Source organism: Mauremys reevesii, linkage group 22 (genome assembly GCF_016161935.1).
Source record: "Mauremys reevesii isolate NIE-2019 linkage group 22, ASM1616193v1, whole genome shotgun sequence".
NCBI lineage: Eukaryota > Metazoa > Chordata > Testudines > Geoemydidae > Mauremys > Mauremys reevesii.
The window spans coordinates 20,316,774-20,344,370 of record NC_052644.1 but is presented as its reverse complement, the minus strand read 5'-3'; the positions used below and the strand labels follow the sequence as shown (position 1 = coordinate 20,344,370).

The following is a 27,597-nucleotide window of genomic DNA, read 5'->3' as shown; positions in this document are numbered from 1 at the left end:
AGAGTGGGGTTTTGGGGTGCTGAGAGTGCGGCAGCTCCCTGTCTTGCAAATTCAGATCCCCCTCCCCCTGCCTCGCTCGCGCTCACTCAGTAAACGTTTGCTTTGCCCCGTTGCAGATAAGCAGCCGCTGTCTGAAACGGAGCTCTGAAAAGGCACTTCCGCTCTCCTCGGGGCCGGCGCTGGCTTTTTTGCCGCCCCAAGCAAAAAAAAAAAAGCAAACCTCTGGGGTGGCCGGAGTGGCAGAGCAAAAAAAACTGTGCAGGGCGGCCGGAGCACGGGTGCAGGGGGACTCCTGGCGCTGCAGACGTGCCCGGGGGAGGGCGGGGGAGAGAGAAAGGGGGCTGCCGGGGCTTCCGCCTGCCGGGAGGGCTCCGCGCCGCCTGCTGGGAGGGCTCCGTGCCACTCCGGTCAGCAGGGAGGGAAGGACGCGAGCTGCCCTGCTGGGCTTGCTACAGACCTGGCACCAGCTGGGGCAGACGGAGGGTGCAGCCCGCTCCCAGCAGGCCGCTCCCCCTCCTCCGTGCCACCGCGCCCTACAGGGCAGCCGGAGCGGTGAACCAAAAAGAAAAGGATTGGGCGGAAGCCGCCCCTTGGAATCTGCTGCCCCAAGCATGAGCCTGCTCGGCTGGTGCCTGGAGCCGGCCCTGGCATTCCTCAGCCGATTTCACAATGCAGAGAAGAGAGGCCACTTGGCTTAAGGGGATGGGCCGTTTCTGGTGGTCAGTCAGACCGCTGTACCGTAACTCCTCATGCACGCTGACCCTGGGCGGCTCAGCCGATACGCACCAGCCGTTATCTCTCCGGTGGAGGTGGAGTACCAGGAGCGCTCTACGTCGGGCGACCAGACAGCAGATGTGAAAAATTGGGATGAGGGTGGGGGGGTAATAGGAGCCTATATAAGAAAAAGACCCAAAAATCGGGACTGTCCCTATAAAATCGGGACATCTGGTCACCCTAGCTCTAGCGTGGACGGGGAGTAAGAGAGAGCGCGCTGGGAGGCTTTATTGCAGTATAAAGTGCCCGTGTCGTTCCCTTCTCCATCCTTGGAGAGGAGGAACCTTATGCCCAGGCGCTGATGCCGACACCGGATGGTGACGTTTCCCCCCATGGGGATCACCCCACCGGGGCTGATGGAGATGGAGGCTTTGGGGAGGGACCCCTCTGGAGTCACAAACAAACAGGCAGTAAGTGAGGCTCAGACTCCGGCTCTGCTCCGCCCCAAACCGCTCTCAGCCGCTGGGGATTTAGCTCCGCTCTGCACGGTGCCGGGGGCCCCTTTGGGGACGGGATATTCCCAAAGCTGTTCAGGGGACGTTCCGAACGCCGGGCCGGGCTGAGCCTGACCCACGAGCAAAGCAGTGACACGCGTGTGCAGCAAGCCGAGGGGGAGACACAACGGGGCCTTGCTCCAGTCCCTCTGCGTGTCCACGTCTTACAGCCCTGCTCTGCCTGACCCGTTCCCCGGGCTCCTGCCAGCTCCCCGGGCACAGTGCGGGGGCGCTGCGGGGGCTGGTGCCTTCACTCTGTATTTCCTGGGGGGCAGAGCTTTGAGTGCAGGTGAATTCACCCTGTGTGGTGCCCATCCCTGTAATGAGGGGGGTGAGGTCTCAGTCCCCACCTCTGGGTGTGGGAGGGAGCAGGGGTCTCACACGATCATCCCTTTGGGGGATCTGCACCCATCACCCACATCCCTCATCCTTAATGGGGAAATTGCTCCACCTGCCCCATTCCCCACAGATTCTCACGTCCTGACACTGGCTCCGCCCGGCCAGCCAGCAGCCAGGAAAGGAGACAGGTCATTAGGGACCAGATCCCAGAACAACTGGATCTGACAGCGGGGTCTCAGATCCCTCCCATGGACACATGCCCTGGTGGGGCCCCCTCAGTGCTGCCACCAACACCCTGGTGCTCAGCTCCACCGAGCCTGAGGCCCGAGTGCGAGCAGAATGAGGAACTGCGCCGGGGGCTGCAGCCCAGGAAGCCCGTGATGCACTCGGCCCCTTTCTTCCCATGAGATGGTTTCTCTGCAATCTCCAGGCCAAATGTACCGTGGTGAGAGCGAAGCCAGCTCCCTGCAGCGCCCAGCAAACCACATCCCCTCCTGCAGCTGCCCAGCCCCCTCCCCCACCACACATACACACATTACCTCCCAGTCCCACATGGGAGCGTCCCAATCTAGCCTCCCTACAGCAGCAGCTCAGAGCAGAGGAGGGTGCTCCCCCACCCACCCAGTGTCCCACATGGAGCGACGCTCTCCCATGGAGCGGGGCAGAGATTCCTTCCTGACCCAGCTAGGCCCAGCACCCACCCTGGAGCATGAGGGTGGAGGGACCTGGCCAACCTCCTTCCCAGGTAGTGTCGCTGCAGAATCTATTCTTAGCCAAGTGACATGGTACAGAGACAGGCTGGGGGCCTGGGAGGGAGGTGTTGTGGTTTCTGGCCCCCATGATGGGGTGAGAGGTGGGTAAATTTAGATCCAGGGTTGTTAAAGGAACAGCCGTTAAATCCATGAAAGGGGAAGTCTGCCCAGAGCTGGCACCCGCTTCCTGTTTCTGCTACTGCCTGTGAAACTCTGTAAACTTGATGCCCGGCACCTACCCTGTTTATATACCCCAGTTCTGGGAGGGGTGTGACGAAGTGGGGGATTTTCTTTTTTCCTTGTTTTTCCAATGGTTTGCATGCAGAGGGGGTGAGACTCGGTTTCCCTGGGTGTTACTGGTTTAATGAGGGGAGGGGAGAGGGAGTTTGTGGGTACAGAGGACCAGCGAGGGAACTCGGGACCCCAGCCAATGGCCTGGAGGATGGAGACCCCAGCGACTGGTGACCTGGTGAACCAGAGACGCAGCTCAGGAGTCACAGCTGGTTCTGGCCAGTGGGAGGACAATGGACTGCGGGGAGAGGACCCCAGTGACCTGACCAGCTGGTTCCAGCCAGAGGGGCCAGAGGACAGAAGAGGGGAGAGGAGACCCAGGCGACCCGGTTTCCCTGGAGGGAAGACAATGGACGGGGGCTGGGGGGCTTGGGGCCGGTGATCTCAGATGCCCAGCTGGGAAGCAGGGGGGCTCTGAGCTGGAGAGGGGGGGCAGGCAGAGCCCACCTGGCTGCAGGGGGACTGGGATGTGCTGGGCTGAGGGAGGCCAGGCCTGAGGCCCGGAAAGTTTCCTGTGCTGGGTTCAATGCTCAATAAACCCTCCTGTGTTACGCTGGCTGAGAAAAGGGGCTGGGGGACCCCGCTGCAGAGAGAGGAGGGGGACAGACACCAGGGGACAGTAAGTGCCGTTATTCCAGCACCAGGGCCAGACGTGGCGTCCCCACACACAGGGGCCGAGGGCTCTGTCTCGGGGCGCTGGGCTGTGTGCGATCCTGCGGGATGGGGCGGGCCTGGCTCATGGTTGGGTGCTGAGCCCTGGTGGTCCTGGGAGATTTAACGACCCAGCCGCCTGTTGAGAAAGCGCTAGGGCCGAACACACCCTGGTCAGGGCAACCCTGGATGGACGGGGGGTGATGTAACTGGAGTGGGATGTAAATGTAACTGGAATGTGCTTTATGCAAATGGTCTCTTGTAAGGTATCATTGCAAAGCTTATGATCTACTAAGTGTGTTCATCCTATTTGTTTGCATGTATAATTTCTGCTCCCCCGCTGGAGGGTAGGGGTAGGATACAGAGGGACCTAGACAAATTAGAGGATTGGGCTGAAAGAAACCTGATGAGATTCAACAAGGACAAGTGCAGAGTCCTGCACTTAGGACGGAAGAATCCCATTCACTGCTACAGACTAGGGACCGAGTGGCTGGGCAGCAGTTCTGCAGAAAAGGACCTGGGGTTACAGTGGACGAGAAGCTGGATATGAGTCAGCAGTGTGCCCTTGTTGCCAAGAAGGCTAATGGCATTTTGGGCTGTATAAGTAGGGGCATTGCCAGCAGATCGAGGGACGTGATCATTCCCCTCTATTCGGCATTGGTGAGGCCTCATCTGGATACTGTGTCCAGTTTTGGGCCCCCCACTACAAGAAAGATGTGGAAACATTGGAAAGAGTCCAGCAGAGGGCAACAAAAATGATTAGGGGGCTGGAGCACATGACTTACAAGGAGAGGCTGAGGGAACTGGGATTGTTTAGTCTGCAGAAGAGAAGAATGAGGGGGGATTTGATAGCTGCTTTCACCTACCTGCAGGGGGGTTCCAAAGAGGATGGATCTAGACTGTTCTCAGTCGTACCAGAAGACAGAACAAGGAGCAACAGTCTCAAGTTGCAGTGGGGGAGGTTTAGGTTGAATATTAGGAAAAACTTTTTCATTAGGAGGGTGGTGAAGCACAGAAATGGGTTCCCTAGGGAGGTGGTGGAATCTCCTTCCTTAGAGGTTTTTAAGGTCAGGCTTGACAAGCCCTGGCTGGGATGATTGAGTTGGGAATTGGTCCTGCTTTGAGCGGGGGGTTGGACTAGATGACGTCCTGAAGTCCCTTCCAACCCTGAGATTCTTTGATTCTATTTCTATGGCTGGAGTTAGGCAAAGAAGATATAAACTTGTATTACTAATGTGAACATGTTACGTGGAAGCCGTTAAGGGTGCTGCAGAATCAATGTGAACTGTGAATGGGTTTGTTTACCTGCAAAGCCTTCCTGTGTCCCTGTCTGCCAGCTCCTAGGCCAGGGCTCAGCAACATTTCAGAAGTGCTGTGCCGAGTCTTCAGTTATTCACTCTACTTTAAGGTTTCTCATGCCCGTCATACATTTCAATGTTTTTAGAAGGTCTCTTTCTATACGTCTATAATACAGAACTAAGCCACTGTTGTATGTCAAGGAAATAAGGTTTTAAAAATGTTTAAGATGCTTCATTTAAAATTAAATTAAAATGCAGAGCCCCCCGGACCGGTGGCCAGGACCCGGGCAGTGCGAGTGCCACTGAAAATCAGCTCGTGTGCCGCCTTTGGCACCCGTGCCATAGGTTACCTACCCCTGTACTAGGCTATGAAGAAGGAAGTCTGACAGTGACATGTGATCACGTCACTGTCACGGATTCCCCGGGCGATGCTCTGGAACTGCTCCCCACCAAGCCAGGCAGGACTCTGGGGAGCCTCCTCTCCCTTGGAGCAGACTTGTTCAGGGCAAGAAGCTCCCACGGCTTCACCTCCTGGGTCTCTCCTTGGAGCATTCAGCATCCTCTGCCCCTCCGTGTGCTTCCCCCAGCGAGCCCGCCCCACCGGGGTCCCGGGGAAGCCACAGGGTCCTGCCCCCCCACTTCGCAGTCAGACGTGGCTCTCAGCCAGCCAGTAACACAGAGGTTTATTTGATGACAGGAACAGGGTCTAAACCAGAGCTTGTAAGTACAGCGAACGGGACCCCTTGGCCGGGTCCATTCTGGGGGGCAGTGAGCCAGACCCCCACGTCTGCACTTCACTCCTCGTCCCCAGCCAGCTCCAGACTGACACCCCCCTCCAGCCCCTCCTCTCTGCTCAGTTCCTTTCCCGGGCCAGGAGGTCACCTGACCTCTTTGTTCTCCAACACCTTCAGCTGGCACCTTTGCAGAGGAGGGGCCCAGGCCATCAGGTGCTAGGAGACAGTGTCAGGCATTTAGGTGCACTGGCCCCTTCCTCTGCAGCAATCACACCCCCTGATCCCATCACCTAGATACTTAAGAACTGCATAGGGGACGCTGAGGCACCAACACAGTATTCAGAGAGAACATTAAGAACATTCCCAGTTCATCACAGTCACGGGAACTGGAATCCATCTTAAACCTGGTGCTTTTCCATTTAGAGGGAGGGGTGGGAACCCAGAGAGAGACAAAGGATTCCTGCCTTGGGCCAAAGCTATAAAAGGGGGTGGAACCGAACAAAGGGGGCTGCCAGGCGTAAGGAATCCCCTAGTTACCACCGGAGCTGGAGCTAACCAGGGCTGTACCAGGGGAAAGGATCGGGCCCAGACTAGGAAGGAGTCTAGTCTGTGAAAGAAGCTTATTGGAACATCTGAGGGTGAGATTTACCTGTACTCAGTTTCTTAATGGATTAGGCTTAGACTTGCGGGTTTGGTTTTGTTTTGTTTGGTAACTTACTTTGTTCTCTCTGTTATTACTTGGAACCACTTAAATCCTCCTTTTTATACTTAATAAAATCACTTTTGTATTATTAATTAACCCAGAGTAAGTGATTAATTCCCGGGGGAGCAAACAGCTGTTCATATCTCTCTGTCAGTGTATAGAGGGCAGACGATTTATGAGTTTACCCTGTATAAGCTTTACAGAGTAAAATGGATTGATTTGGGGCTTGGCTCCCAATGGGAGCCGAGTGTCTGGGTGCTGAAGACAGGAGCACTTCTTAAGCTGTTTTCAGTTAAGTGCAGCTTTGGGGGCACAGTTCAGACCCTGGGTCTGTGTTTGCAGCAGGCTAGTGTGTCCTGCTCAACAAGGCAGGTTTCTGGAGACCCAAAGTGGCAGAGAAAAAGGGCTAAGAGGGAGTCTCAACACATCAGGTGACAGTCCCAAGGGGGTCTCTGTGACCGAACCCATCACACCGCTGTCAGCTCGGGAGCTGTTTGATGGGGGGATTCTCCGAGGCAGGGGTGTTTGGGGGCAGGGTGTTTGCGCCAGCATCTCCGCACCCCATGGGGAATCCATTTGTCCCCCAGGGAGAGTCTCTTCCCTGCAGGGCCGGATCCAGGCTCCTGGGTGCTCAGAGAGATGGCGTGTTAGAGGGGCCCATGTCACCCTGGGCCCAGCCCCTGGGGAGAGCAATGGGCACAGAAGAGGTGGGGAGGGGTCACTTCACCTAGGGTGCCCCATTTGGGCGGCTGTAATAGGCCTCGGCCAGGATCAGCCCCAGGACGAGCAGGACCCCGGCGCTCAGCGCCAGGCGGGCGATGTTGGTGTTGGTGAAATCCAGGGTGGCTGCTGCAGGGGGAAGGGGAGAGTCACTCGGCGGCTCAGACAGGGAGATCAGCAGCTGGCGCTGCCCCGGAGCAGAGCCCCTAACCCCCACGTCCGGCAGGTCCAGCCCAGCCTCCCTCTGGGGGTCTCCCAGGCACCGTGGCTCTGGGGCCTCCTTGGGGCCGGACACCCTCAGAAGAGGCCACATCCTGCTTCCCTGGCGAAGAAGGCTCCCAGGTGGACGAACTGCCCCTGAGACAGCCATTACTGGGGCAGGGGATGGGGACAATCAGAGCCTCAGGGTCCCAGCCCCCCAGAACAGGGACCCACCCCAGCTCCCTGTCCCCATAGGACCCCTCTGACCACCCCCACAGGTGCCTCTGCCCCGGCCTGTCTGCTGTGCAGTGAGCCCAGCCCTGGGGTATCGCAGCTGCTGCCAAACACAGCCAGGCAGTGCGCGCGGGGGGAGGCTGGGACATCACCTGCTGCCCCCCCCAGGTCAGGCACTGCCCAGAGCCCTGGGGAGCTGCCCCTCCTCCTGATGTCTGGTCCCTACCCACCCAGAGACACTGCCACATCCCCCAAAGCCAGCCCCAGCCCCTGGGAATCACGACCTGTTTCCACGGCGGGTTCAAAGGCAGATTCCACCAACCACCCCTGCCCGGCCCCGGGGGAAGGAATCTCCACCCCCTTCAGCCCTGAATCTCCAGCTGCTGCTCTGCCCAGCTGGGGAACTCCCGAGTGACTGTCCCCACTCTCTGGCCAATTGTCCCCTCTGCTGGGCCCAGGGCAGAGCCGGCTCCGAGTGTCCCATCAGTGTAGAGCCCCCACCCCTCACTCCCCTGAGGATCTGATGGGAGAAGGGTTGGGAGCAGGGACACCGAGCTGGGCCCCTCACCTGCTACCGCCAGCTGCACGGTGTCGCTTGGCAGCGAGGAGACGAAGGGCTCTGACCGGGGCTGGTAGCTGCAGCTGTAGCTCCCTCCGTGCTGCCGGCCCACGCTGGGGATGCGGAACTCAGCCCCGGCCCCAGCAGGGTCCATGTGTCGCTGCGGGTTCAGGTCTCCAGCCTTGTGCAGGAAGAACCTCACGTCCCGGCGCTGCCCCTGACACCGGATGGTGACGTCTGCCCCTGGGGCCATGACCTCAGTGGGGCTCAGGGAGATGGAGGGTCTGGGTAAGCTGGGATCTGCGCACAGCAGACAGGCTGTGAGAGCCAGACCCAGACATCCACCCAGCCCTGGCCTCCTGGGCCTGCCCCAGCCACTGGCAGATCCAGGGGCCCCCGGGGCAGAGATTCTCTCCCAGATCCCAGAGTTCCCCCCACCCAGAATCCCGGCCCTGCGAGCTGGGCTCCCAGTCCCACAGACATGGAGCCGTGGCTCCCTAGTGCTTGGGATTCTCATATGCCCGTGTGTGGCCCCTGCCTCATTCACTTCACCCTGTCCCCCTAAGCAGAGAGCGATTCATAGGCTGGTCTCTGGCGCCCAGCACCGCAGGGCCCAAGCGCCACACAGGAAGGGAGTCAGCACCCTGAGAGGCAGGGAGGGGTTTTTATCCCCATTCTACAGAGGGAAACTGAGGCACAGACTGATTCATTTTTATTAGTGAGCTCCCAGGGGCAGGGACTGTCTCTTCACTGTGTGTTTATGCAGCACCTGGCACAAAGGGGCCCTGATCATGGCAGGGACCCTATGTGCTCCCCCAACACAAGGGATTCAGTGCTATTGAGGCCAGTGTTTGCAGAGGTCTCTGCTAACTGTAGGCATCTAGGTTTGTGGGTGCTCGGCCTGAGATCCCCCCAAAGATTGAGCCCTCCACCCCCCAAGGAAGGACACTTTTGAAAACAGCAACATGCTCCCATCACACAGAGTGTGGCAGCACCAGGAGCTGGGCCAGATCTCCTGGGTCCCAGCCCAGCGCCATGTCCACCAAGCCACTGATTGTCCTGCAGCCCCTGCCTCATTCAGCCCCAGCCGGGGCACTGCCTGGGGCGGGGCCTGGAGAACAGAGTGGAGGGGATCATGGGATTAAATAGCGATTCACACGAACAAGGGGCAGCATTAAAGTAGCCTCCCTACCCCAAATGTCCAGGGGCTGCTGCTCCCCCTGGCTGGGGAACCCCCCAGTGACTCCGTCCCTGCTCCCCAGCCGGGCGTCCCCTCTGCGGGGTCAGGGCTCAGGGCAGAGCCTGGCTCTGAGTGTCCCATTGGTACCGAGTCCCCGTGAGGGTCTGGCTGGGGGTGGGGCTGGGAACGGGGACGCTGAGCTGTGCCCCTCACCTCTCACCACCAGCTCCACGGGGTCACTGGGGTACGACACGACAAATGGCTCCGATTTGCTGTGATAGGAGCAGCTGTAGCTCCCGCCGTCCTCCCGGCTCACGTTGCTGATGGGAAACACAACCTCAGACTCGTTCGAATCCACAGGTGGGAAATGGCGTCGCTCTTTATTCAGCATGAACCGCACGCCCCGGCGCTGCCCCCGACACCAGATGGCCACGGCTCCCCCCAGGGAGACCCCCCCGCTGGGTCTCAGAGAGATGCTGGGTTTGGGGTAGATGGGATCTGCAGTGGGGAGCAGACAGGCCATGAGACACAGGCCCCGTCACTCACTCCTGGGGCCCGTCCTCACCACGCGGCCTCAGTGGTGGGTCAGACCCGGCGGCCCTGGGAACGGGCTCCTGGATCCCTTTCCACAGGGGCCAGAGTTTCCCCTCAGCCCTGGGCTCACAGCATGAGACACGGAGCCACCCCAGCCCCTGGGGCCCAGAGCTCTGCTCCCCGGCGGGTGACAGGCCAGGCCAGTCTCCAGAGTCCATTCACTCCCTGGCTTCTCTGCTGGGAGGGCTGGGAGCCAGGACTCCTGGGTTCTTTCCCTGGCTCTAGGAGGGGAAGTGGGGTCTAGTGGGGAGAGCGGGGGGATGGGGGCCAGGACTCCTGGGTTCTGTGCACAGCACCACCACTGACTTGTAGGGGACTGTGCAAGTCTCTACTATACACTGAGGTTTAAAACCTTCAGCTCCATCCATCACCCCCTAACTGATGTGTTGCCTGGGAAAGGGGGCCTGGTCTGCAGCTCCCCTGGGGGCAGGGATCCCCCCCTTCCTCTTCCACAAATCTCCAGCAGCTGCTTCTCCCCACTGGCTGGGGAACCCCCCAGTGACTCCATCCCCACTCCCTGGCCGGGCGTCCCCTCTGCTGGGCCCAGGGGCAGAGCCTGGCTCTGAGCGTCCCATCGGTGCAGAGACCCCCTGAGGATCTGGCTGGGTGTGGGGCTGGGAGCTGGGATGCTGAGCCGGGCTCCTCACCTGCTACAATGATCTTGACAGGGTTGCTGGGATACGATCTACAATTCTGTTCTGTTATTGAGTGATAGTGTCCCCCCCACCCCACCCCACCCCCGGGCCACTCCTGAGGCCAGCCAGGGAGCCTGACTAGTGGCCCCCTGCAGCTCTGCCCCCCGTCCCGGGGTTGGAAATAGAGTGTGTAACCGGCAGGAGTTGCACAAGACCCACCTTTCCCCAGGCCCTGGGAACGGGGGGTGGGGGTGGGGGGAGGGGGCTGTGAGTGCAGGGGAGGGAGCTGTTGGGGGTGGATCTGGGGGCGGGTGCGGATCTGGGGGGTTCTACCCATGGCTGCACTGACCGTGAACGTTTCAGTTCCCCGAGGGGATCCAGAGCCCACGGACAGGCCCTGTTAGCGTTTGTATGAGCTGAAATAAATCCACCAGCTGTCCCTGCCCCCCGCCGATCCTCACAGCCTGTGAGGGGCAGGACATTGAACCAGGGATGGTTCCCGTCTGCCTCATCAGACCCCGGGAGCCAGATTCGGCTCCTAGTTACTCCAGCGGGTGGGGGGCACAGAAGAACGGGGCCGGGACTGAGGACACAGGGGGAGTTTGGGTTGAGTTTTAGGAAAGCATAGACAAGTGGACTCACCCCTGCGGCGCCTCCTGCTGGTGACTCCTGGGAATTAGCTTGTTCCAGCTCCAGAGCGCCCTCTGCAGGCCGGTGATCCGCCCGTCCTCTGGCCCCTGTGTCCCTCCCTGGACCCAGTGCCCTTTTACATGGGGTGCTGCCCCCTGGCAGTAACCCCTCGGTCTCAGGGTCTCCCCTCCTTGGGGAACCCCCACCCTCTATCCCCACCTTGCCTCAGTATATGGCTACTGCCAGTGATCGTCTAGCCCCGCGCCCTGGGGCAGGCTGCAGTATCAGCCACTCAGCACTGGCAAGGGGGGTTTGGACCTGCTGCCTTGGCCTACCCCAGGCTGCCCCCTGCAACCCCCAGTACCTGTTAGCCCAATGCTAGGCCGCAGCCTGGGGCTTTCCAGGCTGGAGCTCCCCAGCTCCTCTGCCTGTCCCCAGCCCTGCTCCACTCAGGTACCCTGTGGCCAGGCCCATCTCCCTACAGGCAGAGGGAGACTTCTGAGCTCCTGGCTCCCAGCCTCTTTATACAGGCCAGCTGTGGCCTGATGGGGCCTGGCCCAGCTGCTGCCACTTCCCCATCAGCCCAGCTTAGTAGCTCCCAGCCACAACCTTCCCCCAGGGCTGGTTTAAGCCCTTCAGGGCAGGAGCAGGGTGAGCCGCCTGCTATAGGAAGGTTCAGGGCTCAGATCCTCTTTTCCCCACCCCATGCATCCCCTCTCCCATCCTTGATGTTACCGTCCTCCGCACAGACTGATACTCACCTCCCCACACCCCGCTGTGCCCGGCCAGCCAGCAGCCTGGAGAGGAGACGGCTCGTTAGTGACCAGATCTCTGAGCGACAGGATACTACACCCTGGTCTCAGATCCCCCCGCTTCACATGGACACACCCTCGTCTCAGATCCCACCCGCACCATGGACACACGCTCTGGTCTCAGTTTCCGCCCAAAGAACACACCCCCTGGCTGTCTCCAATACTCACCAAGGAGGAGGACGGTGAGAGCGGACACCATGATGGGGCAGTGGGTGGCCCCTCAGTGCTGCCACCAACACCCCAGTGCCCAGCTCCACCGAGCCTGAGGCCCGAGTGCGAGGGGAATGAGGAACTGTGCCGGGGGCTGCAGCCCCAGGAAGCCTGTGATGTGCTCGGCCCCTTTCTTCTACATCAGATGATTCCTCTGCAATCTCCAGGCCAAATCTACCACGGTCAGCGCAAAGCCAGATCCCTGCAACGCCCAGAAAACCACATCCCCTCCTGCAGCTGCCTGGTCCCCCACCCCCACGATCACCTCCCAGGCCCACACGGGAGCTGCCCAGTCCAGGGACCAGCTGGGAAAGGGGGAATCTCAGGAGGCATCAAGAGGTGCCCAAGCTTCCCTGAGCTTTTCCAACAGGCCCGTCTAGCCTCCCTGGAGCAGCAGCTCAGAGCAGAGGAGGGTTCCCCCTCCCACACACAGTGCCCCCCACAAAGCGAGCCTCTCTTATGGAGTGGGGCAGAGGTTCCTTCCTGACCCAGCTGGGTCCAGCGTCCACTCTGGAGCATGAGGGTGGAGGGGTCTGGCCAACCTCCTTCCCAGGTAGTGTCGCTGCAGATGCTGTTCTTAGTGCAGTGGTGTGAGAGAGAGACGGAACAGAGGGGTGGGAGGTGGTTTCCGGCCCCTCTGAGGTGGGCAGGGAGGGAGGGATACATTTAGATCCTAATTTCCTAAAGGACCGGCCAAAAAATCTGTGAAAAGGGGAAGTGTGTCTAGAGCCAGCGCTCGCTTCCTGTTTCTGTTACTGCCTGTCAAACTCAGCGTAAACCTGACTCCCTGGTAGGGTGACCAGAGTCTAATAAAGCAGAGTGGTCTGAAAACCTGACAAAGCAGCAAAGAGTCCTGGGGCACCTTACAGACGAACAGACGTATTGGGGCATGAGCTTTCGTGGGTGAATAGCCACTTCGCCGGATGCTGGCTCCTGTGAGTCCTGAGTCTAACTTTGACAGTTGTGTGGGATCCAGTGCAAAGTTTGGCATGGCGGGTGTCTTCGGAAGGCTTAGAATACACTGAGCGTGGTTGTTACGGTGATGTTATAGTCACCATTACAGTGATGTTACTGTAAGGTTAGAGGTTATCATTTCCTGTATATAGTTATGAGGCTGAAAATGTCTCCTCATGGCTTAAAGCAAACCCTGGCCAAAACTCTCCCGAAGCAGAGGGGCCGTTCACACCTCATCAGGGCACGTACGGGACAAACCCAGCCCGGCCTCACAGGGACAAAGGACGTCGGCCGAGGCAACAACAAAGGATCTGTTGGACTCTCAAGGGAGTCACCCCCCTTCCCTTGGTCAGTTTGGGACTGCGATGAGGTAACGCTCCCCTGACTCTGAAGGGGAGGGGGGCAAAACCTGGAGGAAAGAAAGCAGGGGGAGACATTTTGCCCTGCTCGCTCTCTCTCCCTCCTACATCTACAACCACCACCACCACCCAGCGACTGAAGCGCTGATCGAAGAGGAGAGCCTGGGAAAGGGCACCCAGCCAGCCTGTGGTGAGAAGCATCGAAGTCTGAAAGGGAACTGAAAGTGTTAAGCTCAGCTTAGAATGCGTTTTGCTTTTATTTCAGTTGACCAAATCTGACTTCTTGTGCTTTGACTTACAATCACTTAAATCGACCTTCATAGCTAATAAATCTGTTTGTTTATTCTACCTGAAGCAGCGTGTTTGGTTTGCAGGGTGTCAGAGGCTCTGTGACGGTGCTGCCCGTGGGTGCCAGCTGAGGTCACTCACTTAGGGGGAACTGCACACAGGGGGCAGACAAACCCCCAAATCTGGTGGATATTTCAATACTTAGATTTACCAAAACAGCCCAAAACAGCCTCTGTGTTGCCTCACTGGTTACTCAGAAGTCCAAACACCGCAGTTCCCTTAACGTGCTCAGCCTCACGCCTCCACCCAGACACACGTCAGATATGATGATAATTACTGAAAATCTGATCTCATCATATAAAAGAAAAGGTTCTTCCAACCCCAAAGGATTAGCCACACACCCAGGTCCAATTATAACAGATCTCACCCAAAAATACACACTATTAGCCAATTCTTATTAACTAAACTAAAATGTATTAAAAAAAGAAAAGAGAGAGAGAGTGTTGGTTAAAAGACCAATATACAGACAGACTTGAATTCAATTCTTGAGGATCAGACACAGCAGAGATGAGTATGTAGTTGCCAAAAGTCCTTTTAGAAATAGTCCAGAGGTTACAGTCCAATGTCCATATTCAGGGTGACTCCAGTGACTGGGGAATCTCAATCGTTATGGCTCAGGGTTTCCCCTTCTTGAAACCCAAAGCAGATCTGAGATGAAGAAGGATCGCGTCCCAGGGTTTTTATACCCTTCCTACAGCCTTTTGGCTAAACTTTCCTTCTCCCAAACATCATGGCAATTAGCACAGGATAATTTATCCATTAAACAGTTCAGATACAGGTTACCACGACCTTCAAAGAGACAGCTACGCTTGGTCTACACTAGGGGGTGGTATCGAGCTAAGTTACGTCACTTCCGCTGTATGAATAAGGTAACTGAAGTTGACTTACTTAGATCGACTTACCGTGGTGTCTTCACTGCGGTCAGGGCCGGCTCCAGACCCCAGCGCGGCGTCCCGCGGGAGGGCGGCAGGCGGCTCCAGGAGGTGGGCTCAAGAAGTGCTGCAGTTCTGACTTTTGCCCACCAGAGGCCGCTCTGGTGCCAGAGCAGTCAGCAGCATGAACACAGCCCGCTGTTCTGGCGCCACAGCGGCCCCTGGTGGGCAGAGGCGGAACTGCAGCACCTCTGGGGCAGAATGTATTTTCTGTGGGGGAAAAAATTCTCTGCCTGCCCCGTGCTGCAGAATCCCCCCAGGAGCAGAAGTTTATCACAGCACCTGCCCGCAGAGTGGGGCACCCAGGGCTGCTGGGGGCGTCACAGACTGGGGCTCAGGAGCTAGTGGGGTGACAGCATTGAGTCTGGGGATGGGGAAGGGGGCCTGCAAGAACATATGGGGATGGGGGAGGATGTTGCAGAGAGTGAGACCCATGGGGATGGGGGTTGCAGGGAAAGGGGCAGATGTGCCTGACTGAATGGCAGAGGCTTGAGGTGACCCAGAGTCTGCATGGGGGAGGCTTCCCAGCTCCCAAACAATCCCCCCCAAAAAACAAAAACCCTTCTCCCACTCACACCCAACACCTTCCACGTTCGCTCCTAGGCTCCTTCCCTCTCCCTCAGCTCCTCCATTACCCCCGACTCCCCCAAGCCTTCTCACTGCTTCTCACAGGTGCAGGAAATATAATTCTGTCGTGTAATTTAAATGACTTACTCAATGTTCTGTGTTAATATGCCTAGTGAGGAAATTATTTGTCAAAAAAAATTACCAGAATTTTTTTTGGTCTGTATTGTTACAGACATACTCGCTGGCAGACATTTTGAAATAAATGACCAGTATAGTTGAAACTGGCATGATTATATTGTGTTATTTTGACAAATAAAATACGCAGAATTTTGCAGGATTTTCAGATATTGTCTGCAGAATTTTTAATTTTTTGATGCAGAATTCCCCCAGGAGTAGGGATCCACAGGAAACCTGTGGGCTGGGTTCTGATCTCCGCCCCCTGGGGTCAATCCGGAGTCACCACTGAGCGCTATGGGGCAGGGCCAGGTTCTGATCTAGAGTCGCTCTTGACTGCAACGGGTGCAGCGCCGAGTTCTGGTCTCAGTCCGCCATGGTCAATACAAGGAGGTTGAACTGAGCTTTGAGGGGAAAGTTCTGGGGTCAGCTCCTCTTGTCCCCCCCGCTTCCTGCCCCTTAACAATAAAGTTTCCCCAGATCCACAGATACTCACTTCCAGACACCCCGCTCAGCCCAGCGTCCAGCAGCCTGGAAAGGAGACGGCTTGTTAGGGTCAGATCCCAGAGAAACTGGATCCTACACCCTGGAATCAGACACACGCCCTGGTCTCATACCCCCCACCCCTGGGCACATGCCCTGGCTGTCTCGGATACTCACCGAGGATTAGGACAGTGAGAGCAAATGCCGTGATGGGGGCAGGAAGGGGCACCTCACCCCTGCCACCAACACCCCAGAACCCACCTCCACTGAGCCGCAAATAAGGAACTCAGCTGGTGGCTTCAGCTACAGGAAGCCAATGATGTCTTGTCTCTTCTGACATCCATCACACCTTGTCTCTAATCTGCAGGTGAAATCTAGTTCAGTCAAAGTAAGCCGAGGTCTCTGCAAAACCCAGGATACCGTGGGACCATTAGCCTGGCCAAGCACCAGGCAGCTCCCAGCTTGTCATGTCTCTGTGCGATGGGAGGACAAGCCACCCTCAATGTACCCAGCAGCCTGGGGGAAGGTGCACCAGGCTAGAAGCCAGGAGGCCTCAGGATCTGGTCTTCAATATTCGACTGACCACTATTTCCATGCAGATTCCCCTGCCCCTGCTTTATTTCATTCTGGGTTCAAATGTGGCTGGTGACCCATGAAGGTAAAGTTAATACATGATGACGAAATTAAAGGATGGCATCGTAATGCAGGTGCACAAAGGGGCAGAGTTAAGGGTGTTCAGGAAACCTTAACTGTGGTTCTGGAGGGTTTGACTCTGCAGCCTTCCCCCTCAGCCTGCAAACCTGCCCACTTCTGACAGGAGCCATGGCACCGTGTGAGGAGTGGGTGTGATGTGTCCGCCTGTTCCACCAGCCTGGGCTCCCTCACACCGTCCTGCTGAGCCAGGCCCTCAAGCCTTCCCCAGCACACACAGGTAGGGACACACCCAGCTGCAGAAAGACACCGACACGGAAACCAGCTCGGCGTGGGAAGCCTTCAGCTCAGCAGCTGCCCAGCACTCAAGTGCAACCCCCACGCGCAGCTCCTGTGCCAGGGTTTGCTTCACGGGGACCAACGTGCCCTCGGCTGGAGCCGGTGACACAACCAATGGCCCGTTCTCCCCCGCCACCCGCCGGGCTGTGCAGACACCAGCTGGGCCACAGCCGGCGCTGAGATCCAGGACAACAGGAATCCTGGCCTGACGTGCCACAGGACAGTCAAATTTATGTGTAAATACGGGGTGTCCCTAGTGATACTGGGGTGTAGGCAACGTGGCCTCGCCCCCCCGCCACGGTCCCTCCCCATTCTCCCCCCCTCAGCCTGTTTCCCATCAACTCCCCTCCCCCAAGCCTATGTTCCATCATCCCCCGGCCCCTCCCTCATTCTGCCCCCTCAGCCTGTGAACCATTAATCCCCTGACCCCTCCCTCCCTCCTCATTCTGCCCCTGCCCGTGTCCCCTCACCCCCTCACCCCTCCCCTTTTCAGCCCCCCCAGGCCCTGTCCCCTCACCATCCTCAGGTCCATCCCCCATTCTGCCTCCCCCAGCCTGTGTCCCATCCACCCCCACTGCCCCTCTGTGACGAAGTGTGTGTGTGTGTGGGGGGGGTTCCCTTGGTTTTTCCAGTGGGTTGCAGGCCGAGGGGGTGGGACTCAGTGTCCCGGGTGTTACTGGTTTCACGAGGGGAGGGGAGAGGCAGTTTGTGGGTACAGAGGACCGGAGAGGGAACTTGGGACAGGACCCCGGTGACCTGACCAGCCAGTTCCAGCCAGAGGGGCCAGAGGACAGAAGAGGGGAGAGGAGACCCAGGCGCCCTGTTTCCCTGGGGAGAAGACAATGGACAGAGGCGGGGTTGGGGCTGGGGATATTGGATGCCCAGCTGGGAAGCAGGGGGGCTCTGGGCTGGAGAGGGGGAGCAGGCAGAGCCCACCTGGATGCAGGGGGACTGGGATGTGCTGGGCTGAGGGAGGCCAGGCCTGAGGCCCGGAGAGTTTCCTGTGCTGGGTTCAATGCCCAATAAACCCTCCTGTTTTACGCTGGCTGAGAGTCGCTCCGGTCTAGAGATCAGGGGTTGCTGATTCCCTCTGGGAGTGGAGGCCCCGGGGGTCCAGAGCAAGTGGACCCCAGATAAGGTCTGTCACCCTGGAGGGGGTTCCCCCCAGGGACCTGTGAGTCCATAACACCCTCCCCCATTCTGCCCCCCCCAGCACCTCCAGCCTGTCCCCCCCTCACTGCCCCACCACTTGCCATGGCCGCCATCTCCCATTGCTCCCCAAGATAAGGGACCCCCAACTGCCCTCAGTTAACATGGCTGCCCCCTCGCCCCCTGCAGCCCTCGCAGGGCGGCCATGCCGCCCCCTGGCTCAGATGGCCAATGCCTCAGCCTGGTGGGGGAAATTAATCCTGCCCCCCTGGACTGCCTAGGGGTACAGTGAGGGGGGAGGGGTGAATGTGCGGTGGGGGGTCATTATGGGGCACGGAATGTGGGGCAGGGGGCTGTGGGGGGGAGACTGAGGACTTGGAGACAGAAAAGAAAATGGGGGACCCTGAGGAGGCTGGAGATGAGGGAGGGTGGGGGGGCACTGAGAGGGGAGGCTGCTGAGGGTAGAAGTGGCAGCCGAGGGGGCACTCGGGGCTGATGGCTCCTCCTCCCTCCTCTGACCCCCCAACAATCCTGCCCCCCGACTCTGACCTTCTGGGGGGGACCTGTCTGCCCTCAAACTGCTGTCTCCCATCCCAGCCCCTCAACCCCTCTCCCATTACCCCCAACCGACTGCCCTCAAACTCCCGGTTCCCTCCCTCTAGCTCCCCGCAAACGCCTGCCATGGGGGAGCCCAGAAGCGCCAGCGACTAAATCACTCTGCGCCTTGTTGTGTTCATGGAGACGCAGTAAAGGGCCAAAGGTGCGAACACGCCCCCGTCTCTGCCCCACACTGAACAGGGTTAAGCACAGGCCGGGGGTGGGGTCCAGAGCCCGCAGCCTGCTCAGCCCCACGGCAAACCCCCCCATTGACCCCTGGGACCGGCTGTTACAGACCCAGCAGAGCAGGAACCAGGGGAGCCGTGGCAGGCGCCGTGTGAAACGAGGGGGTTGTTCCAGCCCTGGCCCCGTTCGCTGGAGCGAGTCTCTAGCCGAAAAATCCCTCGGATTTGGGGGTCTCCCCGCTGGCCCCAGAGACGCTAGCGACTGCCCTGGGGGGGCAGAGGAGCCGGCAGAGCTGGGCTGGAGCCGGCGCTGGCGTTGCTGCAGCTGCTGTTAAAGTCCAATTGTGATGGGTTCGGTCACAGAGACCCCCTTGGGACTGTCACCTGACATCCTGAAAGTACCTCTGAGCCCATTTTCCCTGCCAGCTTGGGACTTCAGAGCCCTGCCTTGTTGAGCCAGACACGCTATGTCTGCTGCAACACAGACCCAGAGTCTGACCCACGGCCCCCAAAACCTGCAGGCTTTAACTGAAAACCACTCAGCACGTTTCCTCTCTCTCAGTGGGATCCAAACCCCAAATAAACCCGTTTTACTCTGTGTAAAGCTTATACAGGTTAAACTCATAACTTGTTCTCCCTCTATAACACTGACAGAGAGAGATGCACAGCTGTTTGCTCCCCAGGTATTAATCACTTACTCTGGGTTAATTAGTAAACAAAAGTGATTTTGTTAAGTATAAAATGGAGGATTTAAGTGGTTTCAAGTAATAACAGACAGAACAAAGTAAGTTACTAAGCAAAATAAAACAAAGCACACACGTCTAAGCCTAATACATTTAAGAAACTGAATACAGGTAAATCTCACCCTCAGAGATGTTCCAATAAGCTTCTTTCACAGACTAGACTCCTTCCTAGTCTGGGCCTGATCCTTTCCCCTGGTACAGCCCTGGTCCGCTCCAGCTCCGGTGGTAACTAGGGGATTTCTCATGACTGGCCAACCCCTCTGTTTGGTTCCACCCCCTTTTATAGCTTTGGCCCAAGGCAGGAATCCTTTGTCTCTCTGGGTTCTCACCCCTCCCTCTAAATGGAAAAGCACCAGGTTAAAGATGGATTCCAGTATCATGTGACATGGTCACATGTCCCTGGGAGACCTCATTCTTCATTACCCACAGGTTGCCCCAGGTCCACAAGGAGGCTTGCAGGTAAATAAACCATCTACAGCCAATTGTCCTAGTCAACGGGAGCCATCGAGACTCTAAACCACCATGAATGGTCCACACTTTGCATGATTACAAGAGAACCTCAGAGTTAACTTCACATTTCAAGTTTTAGATACAAGAAAGATACATTCGTCCAAGCGGGATGGCCACACTCAGTAGATCATAAGCTTTGTAATGATACCTTACAATGATACCTTATACCCTTTGCATAGTTACATTATATTTACACTCATCAGCATATTTCCATAAACATAAGGAGTGCAACGTCACGCACGGCATTGGGGGTTCAATCCTGGGGAACTGCTGTCAGGTCGGGAGTTGTTGTGGGGCAGGATTCTCCGAGGCAGGGGTGTCTGGGGGCAGGGGAGTTCGTGCCGGGGTCTCAGCACCCCACGAGGAAGTGGCTTGTCCCCAAGGCAGATTCTCTTCTCTGGACGGCTGGATCCAGGCTCCTGGGGGTGCAGAGAGACAGTGAGTTAGAGGATCCAGTATGACCCGGGGACCAGCCCCTGTGGGGAACAAGGGGCACAGAAGGGAGGGCCACCTCACCTAGGGTGCCCCCCTCGGGCGGCTGTAACAGGCCTCGGCCAGGATCAGCCCCAGGACGAGCAGGACCCCGGCGCTCAGCCCCAGGCGGGCGATGTTGGTGTTGGTGAAATCCAGGGGGGCTGCAGTGGGGGGAAGGGAAGAGTCACTTGGCCACTTGGACGGGGAGATCAGCAGCTGGTGCTGCCCTGGGAGCAGAACCTCCAACCCCACATCTGGCAGGTCCAGCCCAGCCCCCCTCTGGGGGTCTCCCAGGTGCCATGGCTCTGGGGAGGTCACATCCTGCTACCTCAGATTCCCCAGTGAAGGGGGCTCCCAGATGGACGAACTACCCCTGACACACCCGGCACCCCAGGACTGGGGCAGGGGATGAGGACAGTCAGAGCCTCAGGGTCTTAGCCCCCCAGAACAGGGAACCACCCCAGCTCCCTGTCCCCATAGGACCCCTCTGACCACCCCCACAGGTGCCTCTGCCCCAGCCTGTCTGCTGTGCAGTGAGCCCAGCCCCGGGGTATCTCGGCTGCTGCCACACACAGCCAGGCAGTGCGTGTGCGTGGGGGGAGGCTGGTATCTCACCCGCTGCCCCCCAGACTCGGGCGATGCCCAGGCCCTAGGGAGCAGCCAGAGGCAGCAGAACATCTATTGGGGGGAAGGTCAGGGGGTCCCCATAGACCCCCAACGGGGGGAGGGGAAGCAAGAACCAAGGGAATTCTGGGTAATGCTCACTCCTATTGCCAGGGGGACGTCATGTGGCCCAAGAAGGGGGGGGTTATTGCCCCAGGACTCTGGCACTCAGCTGGGCCCAATTTCACAGCCCAGCCCCCAGATCCTGCCCCTCTCCTGGGATCCCCCAGCAAATTCCAGGCAGTGGCCTGCAGAGCAGGAGGCATCGGGGGAGCTGGGGGTCTGGGGCTCCCTCCCCCTGATGTCTGGGCCTCACCCACCCCTGGGCACCACGACCTGTTTCCACAGCAATTGCCCTCCCACTTGGGGCCCAACTTCTCTATGGGTCGTAAGAACGGAAGCAACCCAGCGAGCAACCTCCTGGGAAAAGCCCCCTTCTCTGCAGCTCTCTCTGGGGCCAGGGAACCCCCCTTCCTCTGCCCCAAACTTCCAGTGGCTGCTGCTTCCCCTGGATGGGGAACCCCCCCGGTGACTCTGTTCCTGCTCCATGGCTGGGTGTCCCCATTGCTGGGCCCAGGGCTCAGGGCCGAGCCTGGCTCTGAGCGTCCCATCAAGGCAGAGAGATCCCCAAGGATCCGGCTGCGTGTGGGGCTGGGAGCGGGGACACCGAGCCGGGCCCCTCACCTGCTACCACCAGCTGCACGGTGTCGCTGGGCTGCGAGGAGACGAAGGGCTCTGACCAGTTCCGGTAGCTGCAGCTGTAGTTCCCTCCGTGCTGCCGGCCCACGCTGGGGATGCGGAACTCGGCCCCGGCCCCAGCAGGGTCCATGTGTTGCTGCGGGTTCAGGTCTCCAGCCTTGTGCAGGAAGAACCTCACGTCCCGGCGCTGCCCCTGACACCGGATGGTGACGTCTGCCCCTGGGGTGGTGACCCCGGTGGGGCTCAGAGAGATGTTGGGTCTGGGTAAGTTGGGATCTGCGCACAGGAGACAGGCTGTGAGAGCCAGACCCGGGCACCCACCCAGCCCCGGCCGGCTGCAGCCATGGACAGATCTTGGGGCCCCCGGGGCAGAGATTCTCTCCCAGATCCCAGAGTTTCCCCCACCCAGAATCCCGGCCCTGCGAGCTGGGCTCCCAGCCCCACAGACACTGAGTCGCGGCTCCCTAGTTCTTGGGTCCTCATATGCCATGTGTGGCCCTGGCCTTGTTCACTGCGTCCGGCCTGCCCTGGACACAGAGTGGTGCCTGTCACCGCAGGGCCGGAGCTCCACACAGAAAGGGAGTCAGCCCCCTGGGAGGCAAGAAGGGGTCATTATTCCCATTCTACACAGGGGAAACTGAGGCACAGGCATGTCCACTTTCCTTAGTGAGCTCCCAGGGGCAGGGAATGTCTCTTCACTCTGTGTTTATGCAGCGCCTGGCACAACGGGGCCCTGATCATGGCAAGGGCCCTACATGCTCCCCCAACACAAGGGATCCAGCGCTATTGAGGCCAGTGTTTGCAGAGGTCTCCGCTAACTGTGGGTGTCTCAGTTTGTGGGCGCTCGGACTCAGATCCCCCAAGATTGAACCCCCTCCCACAAGGAAGGACACTTTTGAAAACCGCGACGTGCTCCCATCACACAGGGTCTGTGGCTGCACCAGGAGCTGAGCCAGATCTCCTGGGTCCCAGCCCAGCGCCATGTCCACCAAGCCACCACTTCTCCTGCAGCCCCTGCCTCATTCAGCCTCGGCCGGGGCACTGCCTGGGGCGGGGTCTGGAGAACAGGGCGATGGGATCACGGGATTAAATAGCGACTCCCGGTCCCTACGCACAAGGGGCAGCGTAAAAGTAGCCTCCCTGCCCCGAGTCTCCAGGGGCTGCTGCTCCCCCCTGGCTGGGGAACCCCCCAGTGACTCCGTCCCTGCTCCCCGGCCGGGCGTCCCCTCTGCGGGGTCAGGGCTCAGGGCAGAGCCTGGCTGTGAGCGTCCCATTGGCACCGAGTCCCGTGAGGGTCTGGCTGGCGGGGCGTGGGTGGGGGGGAGGCTGGGACCGGGGACGCTGAGCCGGGCCCCTCACCTCTCACCACCAGCTCCACGGGGTCGCTGGAGTCTGACATCTTGAACGGCTCCGATCTGCTGTGATAGGAGCAGTTGTAGTTCCCGCCTTGCTCCCGGCTCACGATGTTGATGAGAAACAGAGCCTGTGAGTCCGAATCCACACTTTGGACATGGCGTCCATCTTTATACAGCATGAACTGCACGGCCTGGTGCTGCCCCTTACACCAGATGCTCACGGATTTCTCCAAGGAAACCCCCTCGCTGGGGATCCCAGAGATGCTGGGTTTGGGGTAGCTGGGCTCTGCAGTGGGAAGCAGACAGGCCGTGAGACACAGGCCCCGTCACTCACTCCTGGGGCCCGTCCTCACCACGCGGCCTCAGTGGTGGGTCAGACCCGACGGCCCTGGGGACGGGCTCCTGGATCCCTTTCCACAGGGGCCCAGAGTTTCCCCTCAGCCCTGGGCTCACAGCATGAGACACGGAGCCACCCCAGCCCCTGGGGCCCAGAGCTCTGCTCCCCGGCGGGTGACAGGCCAGGCCAGTCTCCAGGGTCCATTCGCTCCCTGGCTTCTCTGGTAGGAGGGCTGGGAGCCAGGACTCCTGGGTTCTTGCCCTGGCTCTAGGAGGGGAGTGGTGTCTAGTGGTGAGAGCAGGGGAGTTGGGGGCCAGGACTCCTGGGTTCTGTGCACAGCACCACCACCGACTTGTAGGGGATTGTGCAAGTCTGTACTATACACTGAGGTTTATAACCTTCACCCTGTAACTGATGTGTTGCCTGGGAAAGATCCCCCCTGCTCTGCAGCTCCCCTGGGGGCAGGGATCCTCCCTTCCTCTACCCCAATCTCCAGTGGCTGCTGCTCCCCCCTGGCTGGGGAACCCCCCAGTGACTCTGTCTCTGCTCTCCAGCCGGGCGTTCCCTCTGCTGGGTTCAGGGCAGAGCCTGGCTCTGAGCATCCCATTGGTGCAGAGACCCCCTGAGGATCTGGCTGGGTGTGGGGCTGGGAGCCGGGATGCTGAGCCGGGCCCCTCACCTGCTACAATGATCTTGACACGGTCAGTGGGATAGAACCAGTGATTCTGCTCTGTGGCATTCACAAGCGTAATTCCCAGTGCCCCCCCCTGCAGCTCTGCCATCTGACCCGGGGCTGGAAACAGAGTCTGTGACCGGCAGGACTCACAAAAGACCCACCTTTCCCCAGGCCTGGGGGAGGAGGGGGCTGTAAGTGCAGGGGAGGGAGCTATTGGGGGAGGATCTGGGGCTGGGGGTGGATCTGGGGGGTTCTCCCCCACGGCTGCACTGACCGGGAACATTTCAGTTACCCCGAGGGGATCTAGAGCCCATGGATGGGCCCTGTTAGCGTTTTTATGAGCTGAAATAAATCCACAGGCCGCCCCCAACCCCGATCCTCACAGCCTGTGGGGGCAGGACATTGAACCAGGGGATGGTTCCCATCTGCTTTGTCAGCCCCACGGAGCCAGATTCGGCTCCCAGTTACTCCAGGGAGGGGAGGGGGTCACAGAAGAACGGGGCCGGGTCTGAGCTCACAGGCCGAGTTTGGGTTGAGTTTTGGGGAAGGTTCAGGGCTCAGTTCCTCTTTTCCCCACCCCATGCATCCCCTCCCCCGTCCTTGAGGTTACCCTCCTCCCCACAGACTGATACTCACGTCCCCACACCCCGCTGTGCCCGGCCAGCCAGCAGCCTGGAGAGGAGACAGCATGTTAGTGACCAGATCCCAGAGCAACTGGATCCTACGTCCTGGTCTCAGATCCCCCCCTCCCATGGGCACACACCCTGGCTTTATCCGATACTCACCGAGGAGGAGGACGGTGAGAGCAGATGCCATGATGGGGCAGTGGGGGGCCCCTCAGCGCTGCCGCCAGCACCCCGTGCCCAGCTCCACCGAGCCTGAGGCCCGAGTGCGAGGGGAATGAGGAACTGCGCCGGGGGCTGCAGCCCCAGGAAGCCCGTGATGCGCTCGGCCCCTTTCTTCCCCATCAGATGGTTTCTCTGCAACCTCCAGCCAAAATCTACCACGGTCAGAGCAAAGTCAGCTCCCTGCAACGCCCAGCAAACCACATCCCCTCCTGCAGCTGCCCAGCCCCCACCCCCTCATCACCTCCCAGCTGCACATGGGAGCTGCCCAGTCCGGGGACAGGGCAATCTCAGGAGGCATCACGAGGTGCTCATGCTCAGGCTGCCCTGACCTTTTCCAACAGGCTTTTCAAGCCTTAACAGTCCTACCCCCGTCCCCCACCTCACCAGGTCACCAGTCGCTGGGGTCTCCAGCTGGTCCTCTGTACCAACAAACTCCCTCTCCCCTCCCCTTGTTAAACCACAAACACCCAGGGAAACCGAGTCCCACCCCCTCTGCATGAAAAAACAAAGAAAAAAACTAAGAGAACCCCCCAGTTCGTCACACAAGGTCAGTCAGGATGTTATTCTCTGTGTTCTGGGCCTCCCGCCTCCCACCCCCCCGCCCCCGTTTCCAGATTGGTGGAGCAGGGCCGGGGGGGGCACTTACCAGGACATCACACACTCGCCCTCCTGCCCCCCAGCACACTGGGGTGGGGCAGGATCACTCGCTCCATGGTGCAGCAAGGGAAACTGAGTCACAGAGCAGGCGCACACCCAAGAGGGTGCAGAGATGCCTCGTCCCGAAGCGACACACAGCCGGCACCCCACATCAACGTCCTCCCCCAACAGGATGTGGCCTGCACCAGGGAGCACTTGCCCCTCCCTTCCACTCGCCTGCCCCCCCCTTTACGACTTACAGACTGTGGCTGCAGCCTCCAATTCCCTATGGGGAGAAAGAGAGAGAGATAGTAACAGAACCCAGGAGTCCTGGCTCCCAGCCCCCCAGCACACTAGACCCCAGGCTGGGACAGGTAGCTCGGGGGTGGGGAGCGGAGCTGGGGTCTCACCTGCTCTGGTCCTTTCCCTGCAGAGACACGAAGCAGAATCGGCCATGAGTCGACCCGGATCCCGTGTACCAGCCCTGCCCCTCAGCCCTATAGGCACCCACCAGTCAACTGTTTATGGGGCCCATGGGGGCCCGTGAGCCATCAGCTGTTCGGCCGGGGCAGGGGGACGATCAGCAGCTTTTTTTGCAGAGCTGGCAGCAGTTGCTGCCACTGATCACGGAAGTGTTTTTCCAGCTTGAGTTGCTGATCAGCGACTCCGGCAGGGCTGTTTGGCTGTTTTTCGGCCACCAGCCAACGAGCGAGGGAGACCCTGCTTCTGGAGCAGGGGCTGAGCGACCCCACAGGTGCAGCCCCACCCCCTTCTCGTGGGCCGCGGGCTGCTGTCCGTGGCTCTGCAGCTCCCAGCCTCGCTTCAACCTCTCACCCGACTAAAGGCAGCCAGTAGCAGCAGCTGGTAAGTGTATTTCAAAGGGGGTCTTGGGAGAGGGTGGCTGGGGACCTGAAACCCATTCCCAGGTGTGACGATGCCGTTCTGGCGGGACCCAGCTGAGAGTGTCAATTCAGGACCAATTGCTTAAACAGGGCAGTCACAGCCCTAGGCTGGGGTTTTTCCACCTCTAAGGCAAACCAAACCAGCCAGACACAGAGGACTTTATTCTCACCCCACAAGTCACAAGCAATCCCCTTAGACACTCCAGTTTCCCAGTATCACCACCAGTGCCACTCGTCCTGGGGACGAATGGTTATGAAAACCGACACCCCAATAAAAGGAAACGGTTCTCTCGATCCCAAAGAATCAAGCCCCAGACCCAGGTCAATATACACATCAGATCTTACCCACAAATCACGCTGTTGCCAATCCTTTAGAATCTAAAATCTAAAGGTTTATTCATAAAAGGAAAAGGGTAGAGCTGAGAGCTAGAATTGGTTCAATGGAATCAATTACATACAGTAACGGCACAGTTCTTAGTTCAGGCTTGTAGCAGAGATAGAATAAACTGCAGGTTCAAATCAAGTCTCTGGAACATCCCCCGCTGGGATGGGTCATTCAGTCCTTTGTTCAGAGCTTCTGTTTGTAGCAAAGTCCCTCCAGAGGTAAGAAGCAGGATTGAAGACCAGATGGAAATGAGGCATCAGCCGTTAATAGTCTTTTCCAGGTGTAAGAACACTTCGTTGTTCTTACTGTGGAAAATTACAGCAAAATGGAGTCTGGAGTCACATGGGCCAGTCCCTGCACTTTGCTGAGTTACAAGGCATATCTGCCTTCTCTCCATGGGTCAGTTGTGTAGCTGATGGTCCTTAATGGGCCATCAAGCAGGCTAGGCAGAGCTGACACCAACTTGTCTGGGGTGTCTCCCAGAAGCACAGCACAAGTTTGAAATACAGACAGTATAGAGCCAATACTCATAACTTCAACTACAAAATGATACAGACATACAGACAGCATAATCATACCACCACCCCAGAACCTGGTCTTAGACCCCTTATATGACCCCCTTTACATAAGATTTGGTGCCACTACAGGACCTTGGTTGCAACCATGTTCTAGATGGTCCCAGATTATATCAATAACGTCACACTGGGTGGCTGTGCTGAGAGCTGGCACCTGGCTGCTGGCGGGGTGGTCGTCTGCATGGTGGGGGGCACCAGCTGCCACCCAGCTCTCTGCATCTGGCAGGGGGCTTAGCCAGAGGCAT

The 27,597-nt window shown here is 58.7% G+C and overlaps 1 protein-coding gene across 1 annotated transcript in view; it reads right to left on the bottom strand.

Moving 5' to 3' along the window:
* LOC120388319 (immunoglobulin superfamily member 1-like) overlaps window positions 1-24,930 on the bottom strand; it is a 38,863-nt gene extending 13,933 nt beyond the window's left edge. Inside the window, exons 1-4 of the mRNA XM_039510094.1 lie at window positions 24,792-24,930; window positions 24,643-24,678; window positions 22,998-23,279; window positions 21,624-21,914 (exon numbers count right to left, since the gene is read on the bottom strand). Of these exons, the coding sequence (XP_039366028.1) occupies window positions 21,624-21,914; window positions 22,998-23,279; window positions 24,643-24,678; window positions 24,792-24,822 (640 nt within the window). The 5' untranslated portion in view covers window positions 24,823-24,930. The remainder of the gene's footprint in view (window positions 1-21,623; window positions 21,915-22,997; window positions 23,280-24,642; window positions 24,679-24,791) is intronic.
* Window positions 24,931-27,597: the final 2,667 nt, after the last annotated feature.